This window comes from Myxocyprinus asiaticus, chromosome 28 (genome assembly GCF_019703515.2).
Source record: "Myxocyprinus asiaticus isolate MX2 ecotype Aquarium Trade chromosome 28, UBuf_Myxa_2, whole genome shotgun sequence".
In the NCBI taxonomy this organism is placed as follows: domain Eukaryota; kingdom Metazoa; phylum Chordata; class Actinopteri; order Cypriniformes; family Catostomidae; genus Myxocyprinus; species Myxocyprinus asiaticus.
Window position 1 is genome coordinate 34,100,373 of NC_059371.1, and position 13,757 is coordinate 34,114,129.

The 13,757-nt window shown below is 40.4% G+C and overlaps 1 protein-coding gene across 3 annotated transcripts in view; it reads right to left on the bottom strand.

The window, feature by feature from the left end:
* The window catches only part of LOC127419492 (homeodomain-interacting protein kinase 1-like), a 44,243-nt gene extending 30,486 nt beyond the window's left edge, over window positions 1-13,757 (bottom strand). For 2 of the 3 annotated variants that reach the window (XM_051660923.1, XM_051660921.1), the window contains exons 1-2: window positions 13,206-13,757; window positions 1,627-2,354 (exon numbers count right to left, since the gene is read on the bottom strand). In XM_051660923.1, coding sequence (XP_051516883.1) covers window positions 1,627-2,352 — 726 coding nt within the window. In that variant the 5' untranslated portion in view covers window positions 2,353-2,354; window positions 13,206-13,757. Of the gene's footprint in view, window positions 1-1,626; window positions 2,355-3,769; window positions 4,029-13,205 lie in introns of those variants that run through there. The other variant, XM_051660922.1, reaches the window with a different exon arrangement.

Genomic DNA, 13,757 nt, shown 5'->3' on the forward strand with positions numbered 1-13,757 from the left:
TTTCCAATTATCTGTTGTCCAATTTCTTTGCCCACTCTAACCTTTTCTTTTTGTTTTTCTGTTTCAAAAGTGGCTTTTTCTTTGCAATTCTTCCCATAAGGCCTGCACCCCTGAGTCTTCTCTTTATTGTTGTACATGAAACTGGTGTTGAGCGGGTAGAATTCAATGAAGCTGTCAGCTGAGGACATGTGAGGCATCTATTTCTCAAACTAGAGACTCTGATGTACTTATCCTCTTGTTTAGTTGTACATCTGGGCCTTCCACATCTCTTTCTGTCCTTGTTAGAGCCAGTTGTCCTTTGTCTTTGAAGACTGTAGTGTACACCTTTGTATGAAATCTTCAGTTTTTTGGCAATTTCAAGCATTATATAGCCTTCATTCCTCAAAACAATGATTGACTGACGAGTTTCTAGAGAAAGCTGCTTCTTTTTTGCCATTTTTGACCTAATATTGACCTTAAGACATGCCAGTCTATTACATACTGTGGCAACTCAAAAACAAACACAAACACAATGTTAAGCTTCATTTAATGAACCAAATAGCTTTCAGCTGTGTTTGATATAATGGAAGTGATTTTCTAGTACCAAATTAGCAATTTAGCATGATTACTCAAGGATAAGGTGTTGGAGTGATGGCTGCTGGAAATGGGGTCTGTCTTGATTTGATCAAAAATGACTTTTTTCAAATAGTGATGGTGCTGTTTTTTACATCAGTAATGTCCTGACTATACTTTGTGATCAGTTGAATGACACTTTGGCGAATTAAAGTACCAATTTCCTTCCGAAACAGCAAAATCTGTACATTATTCCAAACCTTTGGCCGCCAGAGTATATATATATATTTGAATATATATTATATAATTATATATATATATATAATATATAATTGAATTAGTCAATCTGCCTGAGATAAATTTATTATAAGGGCTTGTCTAAGGACATGTCAATGTACACATGCGTCTGACAGACACTTTAGTAGAGCCTCACTTTGGTTGCGTCGCGTCATTAACAGCATTTTTTTTTTAGGTCACAGTGTCAAGTTAAACGTAGATTGAAACTTAGGAAAACACGTCCCAAGATCACTGCATTCGGAATTGCGTTAGAAGAACGCGTCCCGAGATTCCTGCATTCGGAATTGCGCTCCGTCCAGCTGCATTTTACGCAGATTTCTGTAGGAAAAACTGGTGAGAACCAATGGTGTTTGGTGTCAAAGTGCCATTTCTGTAGTCTATTCAACACTTGCTTCGGCTGAGGGGAAAATTATCAGTTAATAATGACTTTAAATCTGGTCTGGCTTCACACAAAGCTATCAAGTTGTGTAAAAACTATCCTAAATGTTGTCGTGGTGCTTTTTTTGTGTGATATAGAGCTGATCAGCCGAGCTCCCTAAACCTAAAAGAGTGGCCAGAATATTCTTCAGATAAAAAATTATTTTCTGTCCCATGGAAGAAAGAAAGTCATATTGGTTTGAAACAACATGAATATGTGAGAAAATTATGAAAAAATTATGACAGAAGTTTTATTTTTGGGTGAACTTCCAATGAACTGAACTGATGTAATTTCATATGTTTTGATGCTGGTTAATAGCCAGACGAATGTTTATTTTCTTGCACAAATCAAGAACTTACCTCTATTTGACCCTGACGGGCATATGACGGGTGATTCTTTAGAATCTTAATGGCCACGATCTCATTGGTTCCACGCTTCCAGCATTTCGCCACCTGTCCAAATGTTCCACGTCCAAGAAACTCCAGCACCTCATAACTATTAGAGACAGAGCAAAGGATCTCGTGTTGGACCAGTTGGTAGTCGCCCTCGCTGTGAGAGTTGCTGCTTTTGGTGGTGGAGGTGGAATGAGCAATGGACTGAGCCGTAGCGTTGCCTCCACCAACACGATTGGGCAGCACAGGTGCTGAGAGCTCCTCTAAAATCTGCACACTGTCACTGCTATCCACCTCCTCGCTTTTACGCTTCAGATTGCCTGGTTTATGGTAGCTCTCACAAGCCAGAGAGGAGGAGCCTGCATCTTTACCACGCCTACTGGATGTAGATGATGAGGAGGAGGAGAATGAAGGCTCTGGGACGCTGCCGGTGCTGTCCGCAGCACGTACCACCATCTGTTCGCGTGAACTTCCGGGAGGAAAGAGCAGGTTAGAGTTGTTGTAATTGGGGTTGAAGCCAGATGTAGAGGGAGAGGAGCTATTTGTCTGGTTTGGGCTCTGCTGGTAGAAGCTGCTTTCTTCTGATTGGCTGCTTATGTTCCATGCCTGGTTTTCCACCTTGAGTTTTTTGGAGCGGGAGGGGCCACTGGATGATACGGAAGGGGAGGAAAACGACTGGAGTTGTGAGGACATGCCTAGAAGAGAAAAAGATGCATATCAGCATTTCACCTTTGTTTTGGGTTCAATACAAGTTATGCTCAAACGAAAGCATTTGTGATATAATATTGATTAAAACAAAAAACTAATTTTGACTCATTCCTTGTTCATTTAAAATGATGCAAATATTGCTGTTACAATAAGGCACTTCCAATGGAAATTAATGGAGCCTGACCTTTTTTATTTATTAAATAACGGAGGGACGAGTCTAAATTATTTTTTGTGGTAATCAACATTATGCAACAAATGCTGTCAATTGAGCTTAACTTTCACTGAAACTGGAACGTTCCTTTAAGATATAGAGAAGTAATATTTATAGATTGGATTCCTTGGGTTTATGTCACAGTATTACTATATCGTTATTTAAAGGTGCAGTATGTAATTTCAGCACCACTAATGGCACAACACAAAATTGCAAAAACAACATGCTATAGGTAGCCCCAGCCCAAACTCACACAAACTGACATATCGGATCAGTAAAACATACATATTAATAGCAATGTTCGGGATGAAATACTAGCTTACTACTGAATACTGCATACTATTTTGTTCAACAGTAAGAGAAACAGTAGCCATTATTCCATGACAAACGTTTCAAATAGTAGTATGCTACATTGGTGTCACATGACCTCATCATCTTGCAGGCGAGTAGTGTTCAAGCTTATATATTTTGATATATATATATATATATATATATATATATATATATTATAGTTGCAACTGGTTACAAATCAAAAAGAGTAAAGGAAAATGCACACAGCAGTGGTGCTCAGGTCTCAGGAGGTTACAAGTGAATACCCATCACAGCAGCTTTAATGTGAGGCAAATTTTTTGCAATCAAACCTAGAATAAGCTCCCAAAAGTGTAAAAGAAAAGCTAATACACAAACACTGCCATCAATAAACTTTTCTCAGTAACAATGGTAACACTTCACAATAAGGTTACATTTGTTAATAACTTTAGTTAACATGAATCAAAGTCTTCTCTGCATGAACTTACAATGAACAACACTTTTACAGCATTTATTAATCTTGGATAATGTTATTTTCAATGTTATATACAAATACATTTTTGAAATCAAAAGTTGTACTATATGTTAACATTAGTTCCCTATCGATTCAGTTCACTTGACATTGCAATGAACGCTATGGGGTAGGGATGGGTGGATTGATCTTAAAGTATGGATACTTTACTTCCGATACTGATGTTGTATCAAAAATATCGATCCTCGGGGGTGGGGGGGGTCACGTGACGCCATGCATGGGGCAGACGTGTATTTTCATGTTATAATCTGGTGAAATTTGATACACCCAGTTACATATTTGCTCTTTGACGCAAAACATAGCAAAGAAGTCAAAATCCTTGGGCTCTGGAGACATTAAAAGACACTTACGTGTTCAGGATGAAAGCCCCGACAGGCCTACAGACCGTGGACTCGATTTGGATGGCGCGGCGGGAGAGGAGATCCAGCGTCAGTTGTCCAACATGTCGGTGATGTTGACGAAGATTCTTGCTGACTTGGAGAATCTCGCTGTAATACGGCGATCGATTACGGCGATGGAAATAAAATTCTCTGAGCTAGTTACAAGAGTGACTGATGTTGAGAGACGAATCAATTTTTTGGAATCTTCGAAGAGGGAATTTGCCGCTAATCCGCCCACAACCAAAGTTGATTCGGAACATCTCCTTGAAAAGCTTGAAGATCTTGAGAATAGAAGCCTCAGGAATAACGTTCGATAACGTTCGATTTCCTGAGCATGAGGAGGGCAGAGATATGGTGAAATTCCTAGACGAGTTTTTCCCTGAGTCTGCTCGACATAACAGGCCACAAGCTGGAAATCGAGCGAGCTCACAGAGTTGCTGAGGGAGACAGTCCCCGATCGATTCTGGACAGATTTCTGAGATCATCTGATAAAGATCTTGTGTTGCGTCAAGCGAGGAGAAAAGGGAAGCTTTCTTGGAAGAACCATAATATTTTCTTGTTCCCGGACTTTGCGAGTTTGTCAAGAGAGAAATGCGATCGGTTCAAGGAATGTAAGAAACTCTTACATCAGCGAAAGATCACTTTTGCTCTGATGTTTCCGGCCAAACTGAGAACAGAAACGAAGGACGGTCACAAAGTATTTACTTGTCCCAATTAGGCAATGTCTTTTATTGAATCAATGGGTGAGTAAACCATTGGGTGTTTCTCATGTGAGTGGGTCGACTCGCTGTACTTACTCTATCTTTTGAGGAAGCTGGGCGTCATTTTGGTTTCTTTTTTCTTTTTGCGTTGGCTCCGCCGAGCAGCTGGAGTTTGTTTTGTGAATAACACTTTTCCTTAAAGAAACTTTTGCATTGATGAAAGATTACTTTTGCATTGAAGTTCCCAGCCAGTTTGAGAGTGGACACTACAGATGACTGCAAAATATCTACATGCTCACACAAAGGATGTCTTTTATAAAGCTGACGGATTGTGTAAGTCATGGTATATACTTTTATGCAGCCTCTGAGTGAATTGACTCGATCATCCGGGGAACCGGGATGCCGGTTTTGTTTCTTTTTGTATTGGTTCCGCCTAGCGGCTGGAGCTTGTTCTATTGAATAACACTCCTTTGGAACAGCTGTGGATTAATCTGTTCGTTCTTCGTGCTTATTCCTCCTGCTGGCCGTAGTTTGTTTTGTTGAGTTTTTTTACGGGACATTGGAATGATTACGTCATCCGTTGAACTCATAACAGCCAGCTCACTGAACATATCTGAATGGTTTTATATCAACTGGAATTTGTTTTGTGGAAGATCACACCTTTGAGACAGTTCTGTGAATGAATCTACACAATCTTTGTGTTCATACTTCCTATTGGCTGGGTTTATTTTACAAATTATTTTCTGTTATGTAATTTTGCCTCACAAATTTGTGAGGCAAAATTGAGCAATCCGATGGCTGGGTTAATGCGCACATTTTTTCTTTTTTTTGTTTGTTTTGTTCGGGGGGAAGTTCGGGGTTTGATTGTTTCACTAATGGGGAATGTGGTCTGTATAATTTTGTGTTTGACACACAATTTATTTTTTCTACTATATCAAAATGTCTCTCTCCAAATGGAATGTAAATGGGTTGGGGCACCCCATAAAAAGAAAGAAGGTTATTACTTTTCTTAAACATAAGAAATATGATATAGTGTTTCTTCAAGAAACACATCTCTCCCCGCAGGAAGCTGAAAAATTTGGGAAGATATGGGGTGGACATGTTTTTTTTAGTGCTGGCTCAAGTAAAAGCAAGGGAGTCATTATATTGATTAATAAACATCTACAATTCAAATGTCTCAAACAGACTAAAGATAAATTAGGGAGAATCATTATTGTTTTAGCTGAAATTCGAGGGCAAAGGTTGATTTTGGCTAATATTTACGCACCTAACGCTGATGATCAGGGCTTTTTTATAGATCTTGAAGGGATGTTGCAAACTGCTGGCACCCCTCATGATATAATATTGGGAAGAGACTTTAATCTTTTGATGGACTCAGTCCTTGATCACAGTGAAGCAAAAGTGTGTAAACCCCCTAGAGCAACATTGACGCTTCACAGGATGTGTAAAAATCTTGGTCTTATGGATATTTGGAGACTTCTGAACCCATCTGGTAGGGACAATACATTTGTTTCATCAGTCCATAAGATTTATTCTAGAATAGAATTTTTTGATATCCAAATCCCTCATTTCATCTGTTGTTGATTGCTCAATTGGAAATATCTTAGTCTCAGATCATGCCCTGGTGAGTTTAGAGGTGTTGCCATATACAGAGAAAAAGAAATCATATAGTTGACGCCTTAATATGTCCCTTTTGCAAAATCCTGATTTCCAACAAATGTTAAAGACTGAAATCAATGTTTATATGGAGACCAACTGGTCCTCAGTATCCTCTGTGAGCCTAACTTGAGAGGCACTTAAGGCGGTTCTTAGGGGTCAGATCATACAGTATGCCTCATTCATCAAAAAATGCAAAGCACGAGAACTCGTGGAGTTGGAAGAGAATATTAAAAGTGCAGAGGTAGAGCTGAAGCGCCATATGTCAGCTGATGTCCTCAGAGAATTGACCCGATTGAAATATAGATATAATACTATTTTGTCACGGAAAGTGGAGTTTTGGTTATTCGGGGCAAGACAGTCATACTTTGAGTCGGGTGACAAGGCAGGGAAGCTTTTGGCTAGAAATATAAAGCACAGAGAGTCTCCTTCTACCATTCCCTCAGTGAAATCTGCTGGTGGTGAAATTTTTACCTCAGCCATTGATATTAATAATGCCTTTAAAGAGTTCTATCTTGATCTTTATAGCTCCACGTCTTCGTCTCCTGATGAAGATATTAGAAACTTTGTGGAACCATTAGATCTTCCTAAACTGACGATTGAGCAAAAAAACTCTCTCGATTTTGAGATAACCTTGGAGGAGATTGATGAGGTAATTAAGTCCCTACCTACTGGCAAGGCTCCGGGGCCAGATGGTTTTGCCGCAGAATTTTTTAGATCCTATGCTACAGAACTGGCTCCACTTTTGTTAGAAGTTTATACTGGATCATTAAAGAATGGAAAGCTTCCTCCAACCATGACACAAGCCCGGATCAGTCTGATTCTTAAAAAGGACAACGATCCAAGTGATCGAATTTCCCTGATCCAGTTAGATGTAAAAATTCTGTCAAAAATTCTGGCTAACCGATTAAGTAAGGTTATGACATCTCTTATACATATAGATCAGGTGGGGTTTATTCGGGGCTGTAGCTCTTCTGATAACATCAGGCGTCTCATCAATATCATCTGGTCAGTAGCGAATGATCAATCTCCGGTCGCTGCCATCTCACTTGACGCCGAAAAGGCGTTTGATATGGTTGAATGGGATTATCTTTTTAAGATTTTGGAAATGTATGGGTTCGGGAGTACATTTATTGGTTGGATTAAGTTACTTTATAAACACCCTGTAGCAGCGGTACAAACAAATGGATTAAATTCAGATTATTTTACTCTGGATAGGGGCACTCGGCAGGGTTGCCCTCTTTCCCTATTATTGTTCTGTCTTGCCCTGGAACCATTATCAGCCACAATAAGGGGGTAGGATGATTTTCCAGGGTTGGTGGTGGGAGGTGTGGTGCATAAGCTTCTGCTTTACGCAGATGATATTTTATTATTTGTCTCTGAACCTACTAGATCTATACCTTGCCTCCACAGAATTATTAATTCCTTTTCCAAGTTCTCAGGATAAAAAGTTAATTGGTCTAAATCCGACGCTTTGGCTCTGACAGCGTACTGTCAAGTAACGGCTTTCCAGCCGGGCACCTTCCAATGGCCCAAACAGGGCATTAAGTATTTGGGGATTTTATTCCCAGCAAATTTGTCTGATTTAGTTAGTGTCAATTTTGACCCTTTAATAAAAAGATTTTCAAGCGATGTGGGCAGGTGGACTTCATTACATTTATCGATGTGTTGAGGGGAGCTGCCGTTTATAAGACGGGAGAATTTTGTGTGGCGTGTGGGTTGTATTCCAAAATTTAACTACCTGCTACAATCTCTCCCTGTAGATGTCCCCCTCTCTTATTTCAAGCAATTTGATAGCATAGCAAAGTCCTTCATTTGGAATGGTAAACGTCCCAGATTGCATTTTAACACTTGCATTTTAAGTTACATAGGCCGACTGACAAAGGAGGGCTAGGCCTACCCAAGATTTTGTTTTATTACTATGCGTTCAGTCTCAGACATTTGGCTCATTGGTCACTTCCACCTGAGGAGAGACCCTCCCTGGTTTGTTATTGAACATGCAGTTCTTGCCCCTATTTCGCCATTACAAAGCATCTCTATCAAACTAATTGGAAAAGTTACACCCCGTTATTTCTGATATATTTTTAAACTCGGTATGGACTAAAGTGTCCAGATTGTTTAAATTGGACATTTATTTAAATGGTGCCTCGAGCATACGGCAGAACCCAAGATTATGTATTGGCAAGTCCCCTTTCTGCTGGCCAGAGTGGATTGTGAGGGGGGTTGCTACACTTGGTGACCTATATGAAAGTGGAGTGTTGAGATCGTTTGAAAACTTGGTCCAACATTTTGGGATCCCCAGACCTCAGTTTTATAGGTATTTACAATTGCGCCCCCTAAGGAGGCAGATGCTTTGGGAGAGGTGATTGCGGCTTTTGGAAAAGGTCATAAGGCATCAGCATACTACTCCCTGTTAATTCAGAGTATGGGGGATGGAGCTTTAACTTCTATTAAGAGATTATGGGAGAAAGATTTGAATTTGGTATTGGAGGATGGAGTGTGGACTAAGATTCATAAAAATGTCAAGTCTGCACCTAGAGATGCAAGGGTTCGCCTTATGCAATTTAAGATTTTACAAAGATTTTATTGGACCCCCTCTAGATTATATAGGCTTGGTCTTAAAGACACACCTACCTGCTGGCGATGCCAGTCAGAAGTTGGAGACACAACCCATGTTTTTTGGGGATGCGTTAAGATCCAAGATTTTTGGTTAAAGATTCAGAATTATTTGCGTGACATTCTGGGCACTCAAATTTTACTTTGTCCAAGACTTTGCATTTTTGGCGATGGGGAAGTTATAAATTCGGGCGACAAATATATAAAAAATTGGGTTCTGACTGGCGTGATGATTGGTAGACAAATTATTTGAAGGGGATGGAAGTCAGACGGAGCGCCACCATTTCTGGAGTGGTGTGCGGAGATGGGGAAGGTGGCGGCTTATGAGAAGATGATAGATGGAAGGCTGGGGCTGGAGGACTTATTTTTCAGGAAGTGGGGTAGGTATTTGTCAGTTTTGGAGGACTCTAGTGGAAGGGATGAGGAGGGAGACGTTTAGTTTAATTATGCATGTTTATTATATATTTTATTTTTTATTTTTATTTTATTGTTTGTGTGTGTATTTTATGTGACCACAGGGGTGTTCTTTGGGGTAGGGTGGGGTTGGTGTTTGGGGAGGGATGTTAATGAGGGTTAAAAGTTACATGTTGATTCGGTGTGTATATGTTGTGTTTTTCCCTGTTGTGTTTTTTCTTTGAATCAATAAAAAATGTTAATTACAACAAAAAAAAAAAAGTATTGATCCTCACACAAAAATATTGATTCTAAAGTAGTTTTTTTTTTAAACTAGGGATATTATTTAGATCATGTTCTGTAATTGTTGTTAATAAATAATAATAATAATAATAATAATAATAATAAACTAAAATTAACCCCCAGATCGGAGGGGCTGCCGTCCTCAGGCATATTTTAGCATCTTTGTACTGTGACGCAAATAGTGCTGTCAGTCCCCAGTGGGAAGAATCCCCCTGGAAGTATAGCGTTTATAGGAATCTAGAGCTCCTGCCCTTTTCTATTATGTTTAGACTCGCCCTTCCCCGCTATTCTCACTGGGAACGGTTTTTATTGCAACGCTTCCTTGCATTGCTTGAATAGCACGCGTACACTGTAGCGGCTGCTCGACTCTTTCAGCTGAAGGCTGAAAAAGCTCTTTCGTCCTCTCCAACCAAACTCACTCGCCGTGATAACAGCGGGTGATTGGTATCTATTGTTAGCTCACTCGAGCCTTTACACTATTAGCGCTGTGCACGGATGCGTGATGTGCTCTGAGTGAGAAGCTGCCGTCTGATTATCCGCGCCCACTCGCGTGTTAGGCGATCGCGTGGCGTGCTTCCGGGCATCTCAGAGAAAATCAACCCACACGCCACACAAAATTCTCCCGTCTTATAAACGGCAGCTCCCCTCAACACATGCGTGAAACTCGGCGCCCACCCGTGCATTACGCAGTCGTGTGACGCGGCTGCCTCACTTCAACAGCGTTCTATCCTTCACGTTACAATGTAGGACAATCCCATTCTGCATGGCTTCCTCATGGGCATGGACAAATGGTATATCCCTACAGGATGTATGCTTTGCAGCAGGATGGTCTTCTCAGAACATGTTCGTGAGGTTTTATAACCTTTACAGTCCTTACTACAGGCTTAGCTGATTTTAGTTTCTGCTTGTAGGTCAGGAGAAGAAGAACCAGACAGTGATCAGAGAGTCCTAAAGCTGCATATGGGACAGAGCGATATGCATCCATTACAGTGGTGTAGCAGAGGTCCAGTATATTTCTGTCTCTGGTGGAGCATGTGATGTGTTGTTTGTATTTTGGCAGTTCATGGGTGAGGTTAGCTTTATTTATAATAATAAGTGAGTCCAAGTGTTGTTGCTCCGTGTCTGTGATGTGATCAGCCAGCTGTCACAATGCTGCGTTCACGCATGCTTGTGGTGGGATATAAACACTCACCAGAATGAATGAGGAAAAATCCTGTGGCGAGTAGAAAGGCTTACAGATGATGAAGAGCACTTCTAAATTAGGACAGCACATATTCTTCAATGCAGTTACATCTGCACACCAACTTTCGTTGATATAAAAGCATGTTCCACTGCCTCTTCTTTTCCCAGATGATTCTGCCATGCGATCCACTCTGAACAGCTGGAAGCCCGGGAGATGAAACGCGCTGTCCGGTATGGCTTCCTTCTGAATCAGAATCAGCTTTATTGCCAAGTATGCTTACACATACAAGGAATTTGTCTTGGTGACAGGAGCTTCCAGTGTACAACAATACAAAAACTATACAAAAACAGCAGCAAGATATAGATAATAATAAAATAAAACAATTATACACATACGAACAGACACACACATACATATATACATACACACATACACATAGGTAGTGCAAATCTAATACAATCTGTTATCTGTTATGTACAGTGCAAATGTTTTTTTGTTTTCAGAGGAATGAAATGGCAGAAGAGGTTGGATGTGTTGGATAAATATAAGAAAGACTAAACTGTGTATTGCACATAGTTATTGCTCAATGGGGCAATTTAACTGTTCATGAGATGGATAGCCAGAGGGGAAAAAACTGTTCTTGTGCCTGACGGTTCTGGTGCTCAGAGCTCTGAAGCGTCGGCCAGAAGGCAACAGTTCAGAAACGTAGTGGGCAGGGTGAGTGGGGTCCAGAGTGATTTTTCCGGCCTTTTTCCTCACTCTGGAAGTGTATAGTTCTTGAAGGGGGGCAGGGGGCAACCAATAATCCTCTCAGCACTCCGAACTGTCCTTTGTAGTCTTCTGATGTCTGATTTCGTAACTGAACCAAACCAGACAGTTATTGAAGTGCAGAGGACAGACTCAATGACTGCTGAATAAAACTGTATCAGCAGCGCCTGTATTCAGCCAGGTTTCCGTGAAACACAGAGCAGCGGAAGAAAAAGAAAAGCCCTTATTTGAGTGAGCAGAAGCAGTTCATCCGTTTTGTTGGCGAGGGAACGGACATTCGCCAGATGAATACTCGGCAGTGTAGTCCTAAAGCCGAGTTGACAAAATTTCACAAGCACCAGTGCGCTTCCCTCACGTACATCTTTTGGATCGCTTGTAGAGCACCGCTTCGCCTCCAACTAAGATGTCTAATAAAACATCTGAATAATCAAACACCAGCAAAAAATATTGCTGAATATTCAGCAGTTCATCCCTGGTGAAACTGATCGTGAAAGAGTGACAAAAAACATGACAAACAAACAAAAGTAACAAAAAGCTAGAGAGCCCCACACCGAAGCAGCCATCTGTGGCGCAATCTTGAAACTTATTCTGTATGTATTATATGACTCATATAGATCCTCAGATTACGATTAACTTTCCATCTGGTTTATTCCATGTGGAGTTATTCATTTTCATACACAATTGAAGACATATATGACACCACTCAAAGGGCCCGTGACCTCATATATATATTCTTCTAAGAGTTTCTACCCTGGTACATCTTAGGGTATGAAGCCACGTAGTGCGGCGTGATGGGACTCCATTCCCCACAGCGTTCATTGCAATGTCAAGTGAACTGAACTGATAGGGAATGTCACTGGTTACTCATGTAACCTCGGTTCCCTGGGATAAAAGGAACAAGACATTGCAAAACTTGGCCGCACTACTAATACAGAGTTGTCCCTCAGTCAGAAAATTCTGAAGAAATGGTGTTTAAGCACCTGCATATATAGGGCAAATGCACGCCTAAAGGGGCGGGGCTCAAACATCATTGCCAATCATAAAATTGGCATTATGATACAAGAGCTTCAACTAGGTTGTGGAAAAGTAATTCCCCATAGCGTTCATTGCAATGTCTCCTTCCCTTCATCTCAGGGAACCAAGGTTACATGAGTAACCGGAGACCTTAACATACACTACGAATGAACTAACATTAACAATGAACAATTGTTTTTATTACCTAACATTAACAAAGATGAATAAATACTGTAAAAAATACACTGTTCGTTGTTTATGATACCTCATGAATTTTCTAATGTTAACTAATGTAACCTTACTATAAAGTGCTATCTTAATAATTAATAAATGTAGTACAGCACGCTCAGAAAAAAAAGTCTGCTGCCATAGCAACGGCTGTAGCTAGGTGATCCAGGGTGGTTGCTATAGAAATGGTTGTAGCCAGTTCATAGGGAGGTGGTTGTCATAGCAATGGTTGCTACTTTGTAAAAAAGAGGTGTGGCGGCGTCAAATGTTTCATCAAAACTCATTAACCCTCAAAGTAATTGCAAGTTATCTGAAGACTACAACCAGTCCACCTTACTGAAGGATCTGCCTCAGATTTAACGGGTTGCATTTTCATACGATAACAGTTATATAGCCTGTGAAATCATCCAAAATTTGCTTTGCAAACATTACAAGTCAACATATATCGTGACAAATACAACCTGAAATCATGTATGGATTGCATGCAAGTTGCAACTCACGTCCAATATTTATCGTCTTTGTGCAACGCAACATTGCAACTCACCTGCTGTATGTTGAATTCCTCAGCTGAGATTTGACACTTGTTCCTCATCTCCCGTTAGGCCCCATTGTTTTTTGTTTCCCCCCCTTTTATGATTATGTTCGGCCTTGAAAACTCTGCATTATTCGAGCCGACACATTTTCAGAGGCCGATATTATTAAGCATATTCCAACACGGCATCAACTTCGTCATTATACATTATTATTCTGCAAGGCCAGCGCACAGAAATATGGAAGACCTGGAGAGGAATGTAGGACAAACTGGGCACCATTTCCGGGCCGTGGGATAGGGCGCTGATTGGGCAGACGCGCGTCACGTGACGCATAAATCAGCTCTGCAGCTGCTGCTAAGTTGGTCAACAACCACTGTTTTCCAATTATGTAGTGGTTGATAAAAACATCTCTTAAAATTATTATTTTGTTTTATTTAAATATGACAAATTTAAATTTGTTAAAATTAGGAAAAGAATCGCTCGTACAAGGGATAGTTCACACAAAAATTGATATTGTGCTGCCATTCACTGTCATTGCATCTTTTTTTTCCAAACCATGAAAG